Source organism: Lithobates pipiens, unplaced genomic scaffold (genome assembly GCF_037356315.1).
Source record: "Lithobates pipiens isolate NorthernLeopardFrog02 unplaced genomic scaffold, aLitPip1_a1.2 Scaffold_13, whole genome shotgun sequence".
Lineage (NCBI taxonomy): Eukaryota > Metazoa > Chordata > Amphibia > Anura > Ranidae > Lithobates > Lithobates pipiens.
In genome coordinates, this window is record NW_027507718.1 from 397,234,352 (window position 1) to 397,253,095 (window position 18,744).

At 40.1% G+C, this 18,744-nt stretch overlaps 1 protein-coding gene across 4 annotated transcripts in view; it reads right to left on the minus strand.

Moving 5' to 3' along the window:
• Positions 1 to 18,744, minus strand: part of SLC7A2 (solute carrier family 7 member 2) — a 156,518-nt gene that overhangs the window by 44,725 nt on the left and 93,049 nt on the right. For all 4 annotated transcript variants that reach the window (XM_077477400.1, XM_077477403.1, XM_077477402.1 and 1 more), the window contains 4 exons: positions 14,631 to 15,026; positions 9,813 to 9,968; positions 6,120 to 6,285; positions 1,318 to 1,454 (listed from right to left, as the gene is read on the minus strand). In XM_077477400.1, coding sequence (XP_077333526.1) covers positions 1,318 to 1,454; positions 6,120 to 6,285; positions 9,813 to 9,968; positions 14,631 to 15,006 — 835 coding nt within the window. In that variant the 5' untranslated portion in view covers positions 15,007 to 15,026. The remainder of the gene's footprint in view (positions 1 to 1,317; positions 1,455 to 6,119; positions 6,286 to 9,812; positions 9,969 to 14,630; positions 15,027 to 18,744) is intronic.

Consider the following 18,744-nt stretch of genomic DNA (forward strand, 5'->3'; position numbering starts at 1 on the left):
ATATGATAACATTAAAGACAATCCAGGAACACTGTTATTTTTACTTGCTTTAGGTGAACGCTAAGAACTGTTGTGCCAGAAAAGCAACACACTAGCCAGAGCCCTTACTGACTGTAAATAGCCTACTTAAAAAGCGTATATGAAGTCAAAAAGAAAAAACAAACATATTTAGTAATTCTCGGGAATACATACACTCTTCCCCATGTTTTATACACAATGTAAGTACAGAAAAATAATTGCTGGTGTGCCTGAAACATAGTATGTTCCTACAATCCTTTTGACATGACAACACAGCTTTAAATTCCTAAGCACATGGTGTCAGCCCTGCCTACTTCATTTCTAATGGATTAAAAAGATCACAGACCATTCCTCATCTCATTCCCCCTCCCCATCTCCATAATCACTCTTTGTGCACAGGCAGATAGCACATCAGGTCACACAATTTCTGGCAAAATCAACAGGTATATTTTGCACTACAGTAAATTTATTTAAAAATGCATTTAATGGTATATTTAGCAGATCAAAAGTTAGCAAATAAAATAATTTAATTGTTATACCGCGTACACACGGTCGGAATTTCTGACAACAAATGTTCAATGTGAGCTTGTTGTTGGAAATTCCGACCATGTGTTGGACATTTTCTGTCACAATTTCCAACAACAAAAATTCGAGAGTTGGATCTCAAATTTTCCGACAACAAAATCTGTTGTTGAAAATTCCGATCGTGTGTACACAATTCCGAAGCACAAAATTCCACGCATGTTCGGAATCAAACAGAAGAGCCGCACTGGCTATTGAACCTCATATTTCTCAGCTTGTCGTACGTGTTGTACGTGACCGCGTTCTTGACGTTCGGAATTTCCGACAACAGTTGTGTGACCGTGTGTATGCAAGACAAGTTTGAGCCAACATCCGTCGGAAATAAATCCAGGATTTTGATGTCGGAATATCTGATCGTGTGTACGCGGCATTAGGGTATTTTTGCTCACTGGAGAATATAAAAATAACAATATATTTTAAAAATGTACAGCTAATACCCACGACTCAATTGATTACCTTTTATAAAATTATCTTTTGGACTTATAATAAAAAAAAAGAAGGCCAACATACAAATAAACAACATATAAAAAAAAACGAAAAACGAAATTAGGAGCCATATATTTGTATGATGTCACAGCTTTTCATTCATTTGTATTCTAGCCTTTAGAGTTAACTTTAATACCATCTTCCAAGTCTGTGCTGACATTCTAGCCAGCTTTGCTCAACATGCCGATCAAGGCCTCAGGGTCTATTTAAAGTGTTCCCACTGGTTCTCACCGGTTGTTGCAATGCAGTCAAATCCAACGAAGGCGTAGAAGCAAGTAGCAGCTCCAGCCAGCATCCCAGTCATTCCATATGGCATGAAGCCTCCGACACCATGTTTACTTGTCACATTTTCATAGGACACAAAATTTCTGATTGGTAAAAAGATAAACACGAGTAAAACAGCTTTTATGTTTCAAGGTTATTTTTCTACAAAAAATACTCACATAATCAGTATACTTTTTATGTCATAATGACGCATACATGAACAAACAAAATAATCTTTATGGAACTTAGATCAATACCTTAAACGCAAAGCAAAATGTGCAATAAGCAATATTTAAAAGGCATCCAATCCAAAGTCATCTATTTACCATCATTCTGTCTATACTAAGCTGTTATAATGTGCTTGCAAAAAGGCACGACCTTAAAGGAAAAAACCTTCTCTGTAATTCTGAGTCATCTTCTAAACCACTTTAAACTGAATTGCAAAGTAGAGATTATTTTATGCCATGCCCTATGAAATGTACACATCCAGAGCCTTGCTAAAAAAGCTATCAACCCCCCCCCCCCCCCCTTAAAATAAACCTATTACAAATCTGGGCAGTTCCAACTACATATTAAAAGTGCATCTAAACCCAAGAATACCCCCCACCTCCTCTCCTTAAATAAACCAATTACAAAACTGAGCAATTCCAACAATATATTAAATGTGTATCTAAATTCAAGAGCAACCATGTGACATATTGCAGGCTTAGATGTGGTGGCTGCATTTGTTTTTTTTAGGTGTTTTTCCCTTTATTTTCCCTTCATACTCCAATTGCTTAAAGCTGGCCATAGACAGACTTTCAAACAAAATTCTTAGGAAAAGCCTTAAGTTGGCCATACATGGATCGAAATTCAGCTGGTTTATCAGGGGTCTGCCTAATTTTGATCCGTGTATAGGCTGGCTGGTTATATTGATCGAGCTGTGTAACACCCGTGTCTGTCAACTTTTTTGCTGAATGACCAGTACCGCTGCCTATTGCCAGCAACAGCGATCATTGTATTCTGATGGCCGGGAGAGCTTCCTGCTGTCAGATAACAATAATTCATGCCGCGTACACACGACCGGACTTTCTGGCAGAATAGGTCTGACGGAATCATTCGTGTGTGGGATAGTCTGATCGTTTTTCTTTAAAAAATTCAGACGGAGCTAGAAATAGAACATGTTTCAAATCTGTCTGATGGACTCAATTCCTATCAGGAAAAACCGTCTGTCTGTATGCTGGTCCAACGGACCAAATATGACGCAAGGGTAGTTATTGGCTACTGGTTATTGAACTTCCTTTTCTAGTCCCGTCGTACGTCATCACGTTCAAAATGAATGGACTTTCGAACTGACTTTAGTCCGTTCGAGTGTGGGCAAGTTAGTTTGTTCGGAAGTCCGTCGTAACTCCGTCGAAAGTCTGTCGGACCTTTTCTGCTGGAAAGTCCGGTCGTGTGTACGCGGCATCAGAGGGAGTGATTCCCCCATCCACCTTGAATGTGTGAATAGGGGAATCATCTTTTTTTTTTTTCATTCAACCTGCTGGTTGAACAAAAATAAGTGAATCGTGTATGGTCAAGTCTTAGCAAAATTCACGCAAAAATGTCCAGAACATTTAAATTTTGTTTGAAAGATTTTATGAATGTGTATGTTTGTGACAGATTTACTTTGAATGCTGCCCTAGGCTGAAAGGCCCACTTAAAGGAGTTCTTTAACCTCCCTGGTGGTACGATTATTTCAGATTTTTGATGCTCAAAGCGGTACAATGTTTTGCATGAAAATTTGGCATTTTATATTGTAGGCCTTTAATTCTTTAGCATAACACACTTAAATCTGTCCAAACAAGAGTCTAGTAGACATCCCGGATATGATAAAGTTTGAAACACAAAATCATAAATTATAATATAAGAAATAACTATAAATAATTATAATAAATAATAATAATAATAATTATTCAATAATGTAATCAAATCAAAAACACAGAAATTTGCTCAGTTGCAGAATTTTCGCTGTCATTACTTTCAGTGTTTGATGACAGATTTCCCCACAAATCACTATCGCTCAATTCTGCGAATGATTCTAATTTATTATTGCTGTTTTCTAGCTGGTTTAAAACCACTTTTGATGTAAAGGGACGCTTTTTGATCGCTATGGACAATCTCCAGTTTCCAGGCAGAAAGAACAGTATTTATAATATAAAACTACATGCAGGGCACTGGTCAGACCACTAGGGACAAAGGGGATGTGAAATAATTTGATACGGTAATGTAATCTGTTTTTTTTTAACTTTGTTTTTAACTTTTTGAATTTGGCGCCGTGCTCCGTCCCCGTGAGTTGCAACGGAGCTCAGCACTGTGATGAATCGAGCAGAGACACGGCTCGCACACAGAGTGGGGAGACCATCAGGGGCACTGGGGACAAGGTAAATAACCTGGATCCTGCGATGCAATCCGGAATGTGGCTCGGGGTTACCGCTTTTGGTACTGAAAATTCACCCCGAGCCACACTCGGGAAAACCGCCAAGGAGGTTACGCAAGCACTTTAATTTTATAACATCAGCATTGTAATAACAACACAAACAATAATTATACTTGATAATCCAATATAAGTTTAACTGAAAATTCTTCTTTAATGTTATGAGTGTTGCCTGTCTGCTGGCCATCCCCACAACTTCCTATATTCCCTGCATGCTTTTCAGCTTCTCCTCTCAATTTCTAAGGACTACACAATCCCATGGTACCTTGCTGCCTGCAAGCAATCCTGTACTGACTCCACCTCCTGAAATCCTGCCTCTCAGCACCTCTGTAGTTCAGAAAGCAGATTCTGAGAGATGTGTGACACAGCAGGAGAGACGTCATTGTGGCTCCGGCCAATCACATTGCTGGAGCCTGCGATACCCGGAAGTAACCACCGGGAGCAATGTCGGCTGCCGGAGCAGTGTACGAGGTCGGCTGCAGGGGCTTCGATCTCAGGTAAGTAACTCATAATGGGCTAGTATGCAATGCATATTAGCTCATTATGCCTTTGTCTTGCAGGTTTGTTTGCTTTTTTGTCCTAGGGTTTACAATCACTTTAAAGGATAACTGTGCTGAAAGAAATATGGAGGCTGCAATTGCTGACTTCCTTCTAAAACGTTAGTAGCCTGACTTACATGCTCATCCATTGGCAATAATTTAAATTTAAATAATGACCTGTGACAAACATATAGCACATGAAGTCAGAACTCTTTATAAGTTATGGGCCCTGCCATAGAAAATAATGATGTATGATCAGCATGACAACATGGCAGCTAGCATTTTCAGAAAGAAAGACAATGATGTTTACAAACAAGAAGTGCATCGCAACCACATCTTAATACTAAGAGAGTTCAAGGAAGAATGAAAACTTACCAAAACCTAGTTGGGTTGGGTCGAGTCGGGTCGGTCGGCCTGTGCACTTACCCCATCCATGGCAAGCAATCATGAGCGGCTTCCCCAGCTCTCCTCTGCGGACATCACAAGCGGCTTTCCTTTGCCTGCTCTGTGGCTTCTGTCTCCTCCCTCCCCCTTGGCAGCCAATCAGATTGCTTCTCCTTTCAGCCAATTGGGAACCAGATCCCAGAGCCACACTTCCTGATTGGTGGAGAGGTGCTTCAGTGTAAGAACAGGGAACATTCATTCGCTATTCTCACAAACCTGGGTGGGCTAGGGGTGCATTCTCAGTGCCCCGAGCCCACCCTATTGTGAAGCCTATTTGAGCCCCTCGCTCTAATCGGTGCTTCAAAAAAAACACCCAGCCCACATTGGTATCCATGCACCCGGCATCCTGAAATGGGCCAGATGCATGGATACGGGGGTGGAGGCAATGGATAGGGGAGGCGGCGCCCATGCGCCCTTAATGGATGGGCCTCCCCTGGCTGAGACACTCATGGACATCGCTGGACAGAGAGGGTCATCAGATATGTTTTAGTAGGGCTGAGGGGGGCTGCTGCACACAGAAGGCTTTTTAGCTTAATGCATAGAATGCATTAGGAAATAGAAACATTTTTTGCCTTTACAACCCCTTTAAAATGTTGTTGCGCTGCACTTCTTGTTTGTAAATATCATGTTGTGGTGATGTGAAATAATACTCCAGTGTTCAGCAAGCAACTTTAATATTTTTTAATATTTTTTGTTTTGGGGTTTTTGATCTTTATAATCTGCACTGATTAATTTTATGTAAGAAAGACAATGATCGCCTACATTTTTTTTCCAAACAGGTTTCATTTAAATAAATGGAAAAGCAAATGAGCTGGAACTGGAGTATCAGTGGCTACCATTGATATTGTTCATTATTAAACAGCACAAAGCAAAATATAAGCCTTGCCATTCCTCTGATTAAACAAACTAAGTGGTTCTAAAACATATTTTCTACTGTGGGTAGAGGGAGCTATAGCTGCAAATAGGCACAGTATGCACAGGGGCCAAATACTAAATTACACATGGTGACAGCAGGCCTCATATCCCAGGTTCTGGCACAGATGTACTAACAATAAATAGCTCTGCTTCTGATCTCCTGTATTGCAGTGCCATTTATGGCGTATACAAGCAGAATATATTGGAAAATTGGATGCCATGGATGATATTAGATATAATACAGACAGCTTGTAACACCACCAGCAGAATAAAAGTAGGAATTCAGGCATGGCAACTTATACTTATGGTGGACAATGTACACTTTTATTATTATTATTAGGCATTTTAGAAGCTATATAGTGCTTATAATTACAGTTACAATGCAAAATGAGGCATTTGAAGAAAGTGCGCCTTACCCTGGTGGAGCAGAGATATTCTGGAGAAACGACTCTGTTATCTTCCAGTTGTGGAGATCTCCTTTCACAAACCCAGCAATCATCACAAACAGGAGGACAAGCACATTGATAGCTGTGAACACCTTGTTCACCCAGGCAGATTCTTTCACCCCAAAAGACAACAATCCTAGAAAATAGAAAATGATATTTACAAGGTGTAAAAGCTAATCCTTAGGGCCCAACCACACCGATGCATTGCATAAATGTGTATTTTTAGACTGGGTTCACACTTATGCGAATTGGATGTGGGTTTCTCAGTTTCCAATTTGTATGACATGAAAGTGTGACCAGCTCTTGATGGAGCCAGTTCACACACCCTTGGGGCAGCCGTGGTCCGCATTTGCAAAGGGTCCTGTGCATCTTTGGCTTCAAATCAGGTGCAAATTCAGGCAGAAATTCTGACTTAATTTGTCCCTGAATCAGTGTACAGGGATGCACCGGACCCCCTGATGTGAACTGTGGTGGCAGCACGTGTGAACCCAGCCTAAGGAACATTTCCACAATGCATGTTAAAATATGATCACTTGTGTACCATTTATTCCAAAAGGCACCCAAGCACAACAGCATTTTTAGCAATTATCTGTGTGTCAGAAAAAGGTCAGGTCTGCTGCCATATGTCCTTCACCACTTCTGAAAACAAAATCTTGTAATGGAAAGATAATCAAATGACCTTATTAGAGGAGCCTTTTTTACAGAATAGCATAAAAACGCCTGTTTATAATACACTACAGGCCTGTGTTGATGGGCTTTGGATTTGACATGCACCCGAGATCATTCAGAATTCCCTGACAGCTGACCTCCTTCTGACCTGCTCCATGCAGGTTTTGTGTTTCCATGAACTGAATGGGAGTGCAAAACCCATCTGATGTGAACAAAAGCCATTGACACAGGCCCTGAGCTGTTTTGTGATCTTTTAAAGAGCATGAGTTACTTAGAAATGTGTTTCATATAGATCCATAGCAGTATTAAAGTGGTTGTAAACCCTTACAAACCACTTTGACCTACAGGTAAGCCCATCAGGGTTTACTTCCTCTTTAACCTCTTAGCACCGGCACTTCCTGCCCCTTTAACAAGTTTATGACACCTGGAGGCAGGACATGGCTCAAGCTCACGTGATAGCCATGATTGGCTGTCACAGGAGTCAAGAGGAGCGATCAGGAGCTTCCAGTTAGGTGATTGTAACTGTACCGGGAGAGTACAGCCCGCATGCTCTCAGCACAGGTGTATTGGCAGCAATTCACGCAAATATGTGGCCCCTAATGACCAGGCGGCGAGAGAGTCATATTTGCCTACGACTGGCACCAAGGAGTTAAACCTAAAAACCAAAAAAATGATGTATACACCACTCCCAAAACACCCTGCCCATTGAAATTAATGGGCAGCACTGCTGGAGCGCCTGCAAAGTGCTGCCGGAGTGCCTGCAAAGCGCTTTTAACCCTTTCCTTGTTCGCTAGCGGGAGTTAAAATAAGCCTGCTAGTGGCCAAAAAGTGCCACTATAACAGCTTAAGGCCTCTTTCACGCTCAGCGGGGATCGCTCTGTTGTCCCCACTGAGCCGGCGGCGGACAGGGCGGTCTCCGCACACTGTGCAGGGACCGCCCTGTCAGCTCTCCGCTCTCCTCTATGGGGATTGGATGAGCATGGACCGTCTGTCTGTGTTCGTCCGATCTGCTCTGCAGACGGACAGAAAAATAGGATTTTCCTCCGTCTGCAGAATCGGATAGTTGCGGAGGCGGACAATAGCGGGTGTCTGCAGATGCTCATCCGCAGACACCCGCTAACCCATAGGGATGAATGTATGCCCGTATTTCATCCGCAAACGGATGGATGAAATACGGACATATCGTCCGCATGTGTGAAAGGGGCCTTACTGCTAACGCTGGCACTGCCCCAGTGTGTAAGGGACCTGACTTCTCTTTTAAATTCCAGAAGACTGAATTCAAAAGGCTCCATCGTCTTTGCTGTGCCATCTGCCAGCCTCCAGAAACAACTCCTGACCAAAATCTATCTGACACCTGCTCCGGCTTGCACTTTCCCACCTATTTTTTAAACCAATAACTGGGGGGGACTGACCACTGCCATAGTTATCGCATTATTATCGCAAGCTTGGACCAGTACTTAATTACCGCATGCATCATTTAGAACTGAAAGCCAGATCCTGTTATTTTATTTTTTTAGACATGAAAACATGATTGAAAATCAGACATAGTGTTGTATAATTTTGAAATTAGAAGGAAATGTGTAGCACATGATCTTATGAAGTTAATTCACATGGTCTTAATCTCCTGCTAATGAGAAGCATGATTATGTTTGAGACATTAACTTTTAAAGATTTATGGGGACTTCTGTCAGGATAGCCTACTTTTCATCTTAAGTTTGTGACTCTTGGATAAGTACGGTATATAGAACTAGCATAAATGTCAGGACTGATCATGTGCTGTGTAACAGGATGTGAACAACTACGAAGAGGAACATGGTTTTCAACTGTACTATAAACCTCTGTTGTACTGCATTTTAAAATCCTTCCCCATTTCCCATGGTTCTGCCACCAAAGTGAGATTTATCTGTAGTCCGCCCCTACATCAGAACTCAGAATTTTCCTCTTGGCCCTTTTGTTATTAAAATACATGCAAAGCTAAAGCTGGTCACACACACTGGACTAATCTGTAGTGTGGGCTATTGTATTCTGACAGCCGGCATCCAAGGCTGTTAGATTACCGAACAATGACGGAAGCTGATTGGCTACAGTCACTGTTTCGCCAACAGTTTTTCGGTGTTGTCAGGAATTAAGATTGTGTCCTCTTTCAGGTAACTAAACATTTCATAAAACCATGACCTATGCTGTATATGTATTATTACTATACTGAAATCATATTATATAGGCACAAGCATGTCAGCCCTGCAATCTATCTATTCTGAATTTCAGACTGTAAGATTTTAATAATTTCACTAATTGTCAAGTTACTTAATTTTATAATTCTAATAAAAATCTATTAAAACAAAACAAAAATGTGTTCATTACTTAATTTCTTTGTTGCTGGCAGTAGCAAATGTGGTCTCAAATTATTTATCAGCAGTAGAATTGCAAGCTTCGTCTGCCTTTCAAGCTGAATTCAATACATATATACATTGTAAAACATAATTTACTACTAATTGTTTATATATATATATATATATATATATATATATTTATATTTATTTGTTTTAATCTACAGTAAATACTTTATACTGTCTTGATATCAGCCTCCTGTAAACCCCTGTATGTTTGATTTAAGATGGATTGTCATCACTGAGAGCCAATCAGGCACTGCTACATGCACATGTGCTGACAGGTGAATGGAAATGAATAAGTGATCCTTACGGTTTTCTCAGTATGAACAGTTTTTAAGATACAAATGTGACATCAAGACCAGCAATTATGACTTCTTGTTCTGTGTGTGTAAAGTAATTATGAACCTAACCTAAAAATATTGAGAGTGATAAGTTCCTGCATCAGTTGAAAGTTTGTTTTCAATATCTAGAGGTTCAAGAGGGGATCGGATAACCTTCAAAAGTCTAAATGTAGTTACTGAAGTGCTAAGAATAGCGCTTCCAACTCTGTCACTATAATGGTGCAGAGGAGGCAAAGAAGACCTGGATGTTATTACATTCTTACCTGACAAAAGCAAAATAAGACAAACTGCAAAAAAGTCAGGGTATTCAGCCAGGCCAGGGGAATTCATCCTGAAATAGGTTCTAAAAAACAGGCCTATCTGCTTCCCCAGAAGTTCATCAAATGTACCACTCCATGCTCTTGCTACACTGGAAGTGCCTGAAAAAAAAGCAAAGGAGAGTGTTTAGCGAGCATCAACCATGTACTAGGGGCACAATGTACTTTCTATATTAAATGGTGCATACATTTCAAAGGATAACATAATGCAATAGGACAGTGATGGCGAACCTTGGCACCCCAGATGTTTTGGAACTACATTTCCCATGATGCTCCACTACACTGCAGAGTGCCAGAACATCATGGAAAATGTAGTTCCAAAACATCTGGCTTGCCAAGGTTCGCCATCACTGCAACAGGACAACCTCCACACAATAAACAAGCACACACACCTACTCTATAAGATAAACCCCTTAATTTTGTTGTGTATGCATACAGTATGACGTGAAGCAATTGCTGTACTGAAGGTGGGCCGATTAATAAATGACAAGGTTTGTATAGACAAACCTATTGGCTGGACAAGGTTAAAATAATGACCAGAGATTTGTGTTTTACTTATGAGTGCCCATGTTTAAACAACTCTTCGTATGCTGTCAGTGATTGGGTTTCTAGTGTTGCATTGATAAAGACACATTGGGGGTTATTTACTAAAGGCAAATTCACTTTGCACTACAAGTGTACTGCAAGTGCACTGAAAGTGCACTTGGAAGTAAAGTCGCTGTAGATTTGAGGGGGACATGCACATGAATGAATGATAAAATCAGCATAGCTTCACCTCATTTTTTTATTATTATTATTATTATTATGATTATATAGTATTTATATAGCGCCAACAGTTTGCACAGCGCTTTACAACATGAGGGCAGACAGTACATTTACAATACAAATCAATACAGGAGGGATCACAGGGCACTTCTCGTTAGAGCTTATAATCTAGAAGGGAGGGTCAAGTGGAAACAAAAGGTAATAACTCTCGGGGATTAGCTGATGGAAAAAATGAAAATACATTTGACCCAGCTATCAGGAAACTTTGTATGAAAGGAAGAGAAAACAGACATGGCTGCTAATGTCCCTCTGGCTTCCCCTCCTTTCATGGTGCACAATTGCAAAGGAGCTTAATTATGTTCACAACTTATATATAAAAAGGTAAAAGGACTTAACCACACTCTGAAATATTGTTCAGGTGCACAACATGTACTGTGCCGAGACTCCAACCTCTGTCATGGGCTAGATCATGGCACGGTGCATGCTGTTCACATGAACAATTAATCGATCTGTCCTTGGGATATTTCAGCGTGTGGCCATTTCCTTTTGCCTTTTAGGAAATTTTGTATGTCTGTAGATTTCTCCTGATGCTTGTTGTCCAAGCCTGCTTTATCAAAATAATAAATTAGATAGGATGGAGATCCCTAACCAGTTGGCATGGTTTTCCCCTGGATAGACTTATATCCGAAGTTCCCCCCATCCCCTTTCCATAACAAAAACATGCACAATCATCCAATGCACACTTATGCGCTCGTACAAGAATTGTTCACAATAACCATTGTTCAGTGGCTGGATTGCACATGTACAGCTGGCCGCCATGTGTGGCCAATTCCTTTTGCCTTTTAGGGAACTTCGTCTGTAGACCTTCCCTGATGGCCGACCTTGCTTTAGGAAAACATCAATCAATTGGGATGGAGTTCCCCTACCAATTGGTATTGTTTTCCGCTGTATAGGTTGTTATCTGACGTTCCCCCTTCCCTCTCCTAAGCTCTTACATGCTTGTACAAGAATTGTTTGTAACAATTGTTCATGTGGCTAGATTGCGCATGTACAGCTAACTGCCATTTACTGTCTGGAGGCAAAATAAAACATAGAAAAGAAATGGTAAACTGTCAAAGACATGACAGACAGTCTAGGAAAAGAATAAAGAAGACCAGGGGGCTCTAGATGCAGTTCTAAAATCAAATTAAAGGCAACCTATTAATTCCAAGCGCACTGCAGCAGAAAACAGTATTATTCTATTTAAACAGCCAATTAGAGATAATTTCACGTATAACATTTCTACATATCCTTTTTATGCATATAATTATAAGAACACATACAATGGGAAAGTAAACAACATATACATTTAAAGGTTCTAGGCTCTGATAGATTGTCAGTAATGTAGAACAAACAACTGCGGCGTATACGGTAGGCACACGAGAATACCACCCTCATTGAGGCCATGGGAAAGAAAACATAGACCAAATCCATTCAATTCAAAATCTCCCCATTTTAAACTCTGAAATTTAAGAAGTTGGCTAGTGATTTAACCCATCAGTCTTCTAATGCCACGTAAACATGACCAAACTTTCCAGCAGAAAAGGTCCAATGGAATCATTCCGTCGGATATTACGATCCTGTGTGGGCTTCATCTGACTTTTTTCTTCAAAAATTCCGATGGACCTAGAAATAGAACATGTTTCAAATCTGTCCAACATAATCAATTTCTATCGGGAAAACCGTTCGTCTGTATACTGGTCCGACAGACCAAATACGATGCAAGGGCAGCTATTGAACTTCCTTTTCTAGTCCCGTCGTACGTCATCACGTTCAAAACGAACAGACTTTGGTCCATCATGTGTGGGCAAGTCCGTTCGTTCGGAAGTCTGTCGTAACTCCGTCGAAAGTCCGTCGGAACTCCGTCAGGAAGACCGTCTGTCCTTTACTGCTGGAAAGTCCGGTCTTGTGTATGTGGCATAATGTGTAAATGACATAAGCAGTACTCTGAAAATCGTCTCCATATCAAAAATGAAGAGGTTACTAAAGACATAAAAATTCTCGTACGACGGAATAAAAATTTGGAAGTGATGTAATGTATTGTATTTTCAGACAAAAACTGTACTGGTTAAAGGAAAACCATATGATATGGTATTGTACAAGAAAAATGTTTGCATTTGTCCCATTGGATAATTTTGCATGACCTTTCCTGATCCGCTCTCAAATCTGTGTATAAACAATCAGATTATTGTACGATCACTTTAATATGATTTTCTCATCGTGTGTACTAAGCTTAAGGCTTAGCTGCCTCTGACAGATAGTTTTGGAGGTGGCCACTGCAGGCAAAGTAATTTACCTATACGTCAATGAGTTGTTTCCAGACCGATCCTTAACAAAAATACTACCATTCCTAAACACTGTTGAAAATGCTCCTAAACACTGACAAATGCTGCCAAAAGTTGCTAAATATTAAGGTTTTTTTTAACCAGCGTTTTTTTCCAGCTGCTTTTGTGTGTCTAGTGTGCATGAAGCCTGAGTCATTTTGGCAAATACATACAAAAACTGACTTCCTACACTTTGGCAGCTTATTCAACACAAGAGTTTGTCAAAAAAGGCACTGTTTTAAAACAGCTTGTTTTAATTACCATTCTTCTTAGTCATAAACATAAATTATTTTTCTTTTACAATAGAATTTTAGAATTTTTTTCTTTGTGTCTGTTATTATTTTATTATATTTTAGCAGTATGAAGGACAAAACTATCTCAAAGTGAGGACATAAAGGTGTATAGAAGAATCGAATCAAATGTTACCAAGGGCAACTGCCCCTGGGCATTGGTCTTTACACACACAACAATAAAAAAGGAAATAATAGCCTTTTGGTTCCCAGCACGGATAACTGACTTTTGGTGTCTTTCATCCCGCTGTGCACCCTTGGTCATATTGCCTGATCTCGCTGCACCTCCCAATACTGTGTTATTCTGCACTGTCTATCTACACTGGGCCCCTTATATTTTGGGAGCCATACTGCTATTGCTGTATGCCTGTACTATTACTTTTGTTATACGACCACGAAAAATAAATAAACTGTTATTTGAAAAAAAAAAGGAAATAATCTCAATATTATTATTATTATTATACAGGATTTATATAGCGCCGACAGTTTACGCAGCGCTTTACAACATTGGGGTAGACAGTACAATACAATACAATTCAAGACAAGGGGAATCAGAGGGCCCTGCTCGTTAGAGATTATTATAATAAATAGTAAGGAATAAGGAATTCATAATACTATAAAGTCTCTTTTTTGGCGGAAACATTTTTTTATTCTTAACCTCTGGAAATAGTTTGTCATTGCAAGAGTGGTGAAAATGTAAACAGTTCTCGGTATGAACTGGTTTTAGTAACCGCAGCTGATAGCTTCCAAAAAGTGTTGAATGCGTTCCTTTAAAATGGAAAAGGTCTTATGCTGCGTACACATGACCGGACTTTTCGAGGGACTAGGTCTGACAGACTTTCGACAGAGTTCTGACAGAGTTCTGACAGAGTTCTGACGGACTTTCCGAATGAACGGACTTGGCCACACACAATCACACCAAAGTCCGACGGATTCGAACGTGATGACGTACGACCGGACTAGAATAAGGAAGTTCATAGCCAGTAGCCAATAGCTGCCCTCGCGTCGGTTTTTGTCTGTCGGACTAGCATACACACGGGCAGGTTTCTCGGTAGGAACTGGGTCCGGCGGAAAAATTTGAAACATGTTCCATTTCTAAAGTCTGTCAGACTTTTGCAAATCAAAAGTCCGCTGCAGCCCACACACGATAGAATGGTCTGCCGGAATTGTTCCGTCGGACCTTTGATGTTGAAAAGTCCGGTCGTGTGTACGCGGCATTACATTTCTAAAAATATATAGTTTATATATATTTAAGTGTTTATTCAGGTATACATCCAACTGCCATTTAAGGTCAAAAATTTTTATCAACATGTTTTATGTTGGCAAAGGTTTTTGAAGATACTTACCAATGACATAAGATAAAATGAGATTCCAGCCTGTAATAAAAGCCCAGAGTTCCCCCACTGTGACATATGTATAAAGGTACGCAGAGCCAGTCTTTGGTACGCGGGCTCCAAATTCAGCATAGCAGAGACCTGCCATCACAGAAGCTAGTGCAGCAATTAGGAAGGAAACCACAATGCTAGGACCAGAGTTCGACTTGGCAACTTCTCCAGCAAGAACATAGACTCCAGCCCCGAGAGTACTTCCAACTCCAAGAGCAATCAGGTCCACAGTAGAAAGGCAGCGACATAGTTTGGAATCCTCAAGACTGTCCAATGTTACAATCTTCCTGCGAAGTACACTTCGTGCTAATGACAACACTGGTCCACATGGAACCATGATGATATCTTCACTCTAAACTGGGAGGAAACAAAAAACAGAAAAGCTATTTACACTGAATGAGAAATATCACCTACGGAAGAACAAATGTTTAAATAGCATTCAGCATAGAAAGGATCACTGAATATTTGCCAACCATAATAAGCACTTAAAACCATAAAAGTTTTTTTTTAATAAGGCTGTGGAAAGTGAAATGACTATGAAGACAGTGCAGCAAACCACAGCAGGATTTAACTTCTGCTTTTTAACAACATACATAATTTTTATTAGCTGCTTTGGCTTAATTCTCTGTACTACTTTGTTATACTTTACTTCTTTTTCCTCCATTGTGTACTATGTTTCCAAATAACAAAATGTATACCTACTGCTAATGCCTGTGACCAGTAAAGAAAAAACGTATGCATCCAAACAAATCTACAAACAGCATCACAACAAGCTGACCATATTCATAAAAAGGGCAGTTGGATGTTACATGGTTAGTAAGGTTGAATAAAGACACCAGTCCATCCAGTTCAACCTGAGTGAGTGTCTACAATTGTCCCTATCCCTGTACATTGCACACTCACATTAGTCCCTACCCTCAAGGAGCCCACCATCCAAGGTCCCCATTCATATACTAGGGCCAATTTTGGGCAGAAGCCAATTAACCTACCTGCATGTCTTTTTTTAGTGTGGGAAAAAACTGGAGTACCCAGAGGAAACCCACGCAGGCACAGGGAGAACATGCAAACTCCAGGCAGGTAGTGTTGTGGTTGGGGTTCAAACCAGCAACCCTATTTACTGCTAGGCGAGAGTGTTACCCACTACACCACTGTGCCACCCTTTCATACAACTGCATACTGAAAGGCATACACCTACCCTCCCCGAATACCAAACGTATAATACCTACTTAAATAAAACACAAACTACTTTTTTGGCAAAGATGTTTGCCGCAGCATGTTTATTGGTGTATTCAGATCAATAAATAATAATAACAATATTCTGATAATTTTATTAATTCATAAATACCATCAATTTCAACAATAATCTTAAAACAGTCTTAAAGGACTCAAGCATACAGAATAATTTAAAACCAAAGCCCCCCCTACACTTATGCAAGGTGACAGACCACATAACGTGCTTAGCGACTGGGGGGGGGCTTGTTGCACCTACACTGACTAGGTTGGCACTGGCGGCAATACCTGTGAGAAGGGTCCTATATATAGGGAGCCTTTTCTAGAACATTCCCCAGGGGTCAAGTGACTATCTGGGAATTATTCAATCAGCCTGTTCACCTTAATCTCGCCCCTTTACCTATTTGAAAACCTCTTAAAGGGGCCCTGTCCCTAATACATTAACCTGCACATAACTTCCTAACATTATCTTATTATATAAATCTATCCTATGTTTTATAAAGGGAGGGGCGACGGCATGCCCATGCTTGTCAGGCTCAAAGCTTTAAACCTTCCTAGTCCATTCTTCACTTCTCACTCTCCCATGTCCTTTAATACTTTTACCTTGTCAGTATGCTCTTTCTGTGAGGTGCCATGCATATTTTGACAGTGACAGGAACAACAAAATGTTTTCGAACGAAAAATTCAGAATACACTTTTCTCCCTGGAGCATATTCTCTCAAGTTTCCATTTAACATGTAAAATGACACTAGTAACATGGCAGCATGCACGCTAAGAGTGACCAGTTGGATGTGTGAGAGTTCAGTGGTGCGACTTTATTCCCAGGAGAGTAGCTAGCACTGGTGTTCCTCAGGCTCAATCAGAACACTCAACCAAGAACACTCTAGAACCGGAGCTAATGTTTATCATTCCTTTTCAACTACATTCATTAAAACCAGCTTTGCAAGTTATATCTATCCAACTCATCTCCAAACTCACAGGAGTGCTAACTTAAAGTGTTTGTTATCCCAGCACTTATATATTTATGATATGTGCCTGCTGTACCATCTACTTGTAAAAGAAAGTATCCTTTTCTCTTTGTATTGCTTCCTGTGTGTGAAATCCCTGGTATTCTGCTAGTCCCCTTGCTTTACTATTAAAAACTGACCACACTAAGCAGGAGAACACACTGTGGTCAGTTCTTTAGCTATGCTGGGAACTCAGTAGGCTCTCTTCCAATGATCAGACTGGTCCTGACATGCCCCCGCTGCACAGCCATTCACTGGGAAGCTCAGTGTACTGCTGTTTCTCCCCCAGCTTTTATGAAGCTGAGAACGTGATCACTTATAAAAAGGGAAAAAAGGTATTTTTAATGTTTTTTTATATATATATATATATATATATATATATATATATACACAAACATTTTGCTTTTCATTTCTATTTTAAATGGAATGGGTTGTTTTACAAGGTGCTTGTTTACAATCACTTTATCCTCATCCTGTTCTGGGTTTATAGATTCTGGGAATTGAGAGTTTTCCACACACGTAGGGCTCATTTACACTTGCTTCGGCTTCAACACACATTTACAGCTTGTTTACACTTGCTTCAAAACAAGGTTTCGGACAGGCTTTGTTAAAGCTCTCTGTACGCCAGTCAAAGCCCCTTAACTAAATAAAATGGTTAGCTTACAATCCTGTTTACACATTGTTTTGCTTTGTTTTGCTTTGCTTCACTTTCGCTTCAAAAAATATATACCCCATGTCGCTTTAGTAGTGCTTCAAAGCGACTTCAAAGCCTCCATAGAAGTCTATGGCAAAGCTCGCTTGAAGCCCCACTGAAGCTCCACCAAAATCTCTGAAAGCTAACCATTTTATTTAGTGACAGGGGCTTTGACTGGCGTTTAGAAAGCTTTAACAAAGCCTGTCCGAAGCCATGTTTTGAAGCAAGTGTAAACTAGCCCTTACCGTAATATGGTCACTCATATATTACTTGCAGCCAGAACCACCATAGTGAGACACTCGAGATCACAATTGGCACCTAACCCGTCGAAAGCTGTCACACTAGTTAAAATGAATTATCTTTATGACAGGTCACGGTCACAAAAAATTGCCTCATATGCTACATTTGAAAGATGATGGCAACCCTGTTGTAATTGATGTAACATCTAAATTGCTGTGCTGAAATTAATATTATTGGTGCTCCACAGAACTTTATCAAAGTCTCTCCAAACTTTTTACTGTATTATGTTTCTTTATAATTTCAGCTATGGGAAATCTCTGCGCTTTTTGTTTAATATCTTTTGTTCTTTTTTCCCATGTTCTTTCCCTGTTCTGACTGGTAATTGCTCAATAAAAATGTTTTCTTGTTCACTTAGATAATCTAATTTTTAACAGAAATGTGCCTTTGTCTTGTATACAAGCATACTTCAAGTTTTAATAAACCCAAAAGCAAACACTTTTGTTATATGCAGCTTACCAATTATTGGATGTGATGGCTGTATTAGTTTTCTAGTTTCTTTTACATTTTTTTTTTTTTTTTACATCCTATTACCAGAGTAGCTCAGTGTCACTACAGTATACTACTCTGGGAGGGTGATCAGGGATTTTTTTTTTACACTGTTATTGCTTATACAGTGATGATCACTGTATAAGCCAGGGATATGCAATTAGTGGACCTCCAGCTTTTGCAAAACTACAAGTCCAATCATGCCTCTGCCTCTCGGTGTCATGCTTGTGGCTGTCAGAGTCTTGCTATGACTCATGGGACTTGTAGATCTGCAACAGCTGGAGGTCCGCTAATTGCAAATCCCTGGTATAAGCCATAGTTTTAGCTGAAATTCATGAATGGCTTGCTTCTGGTTGTG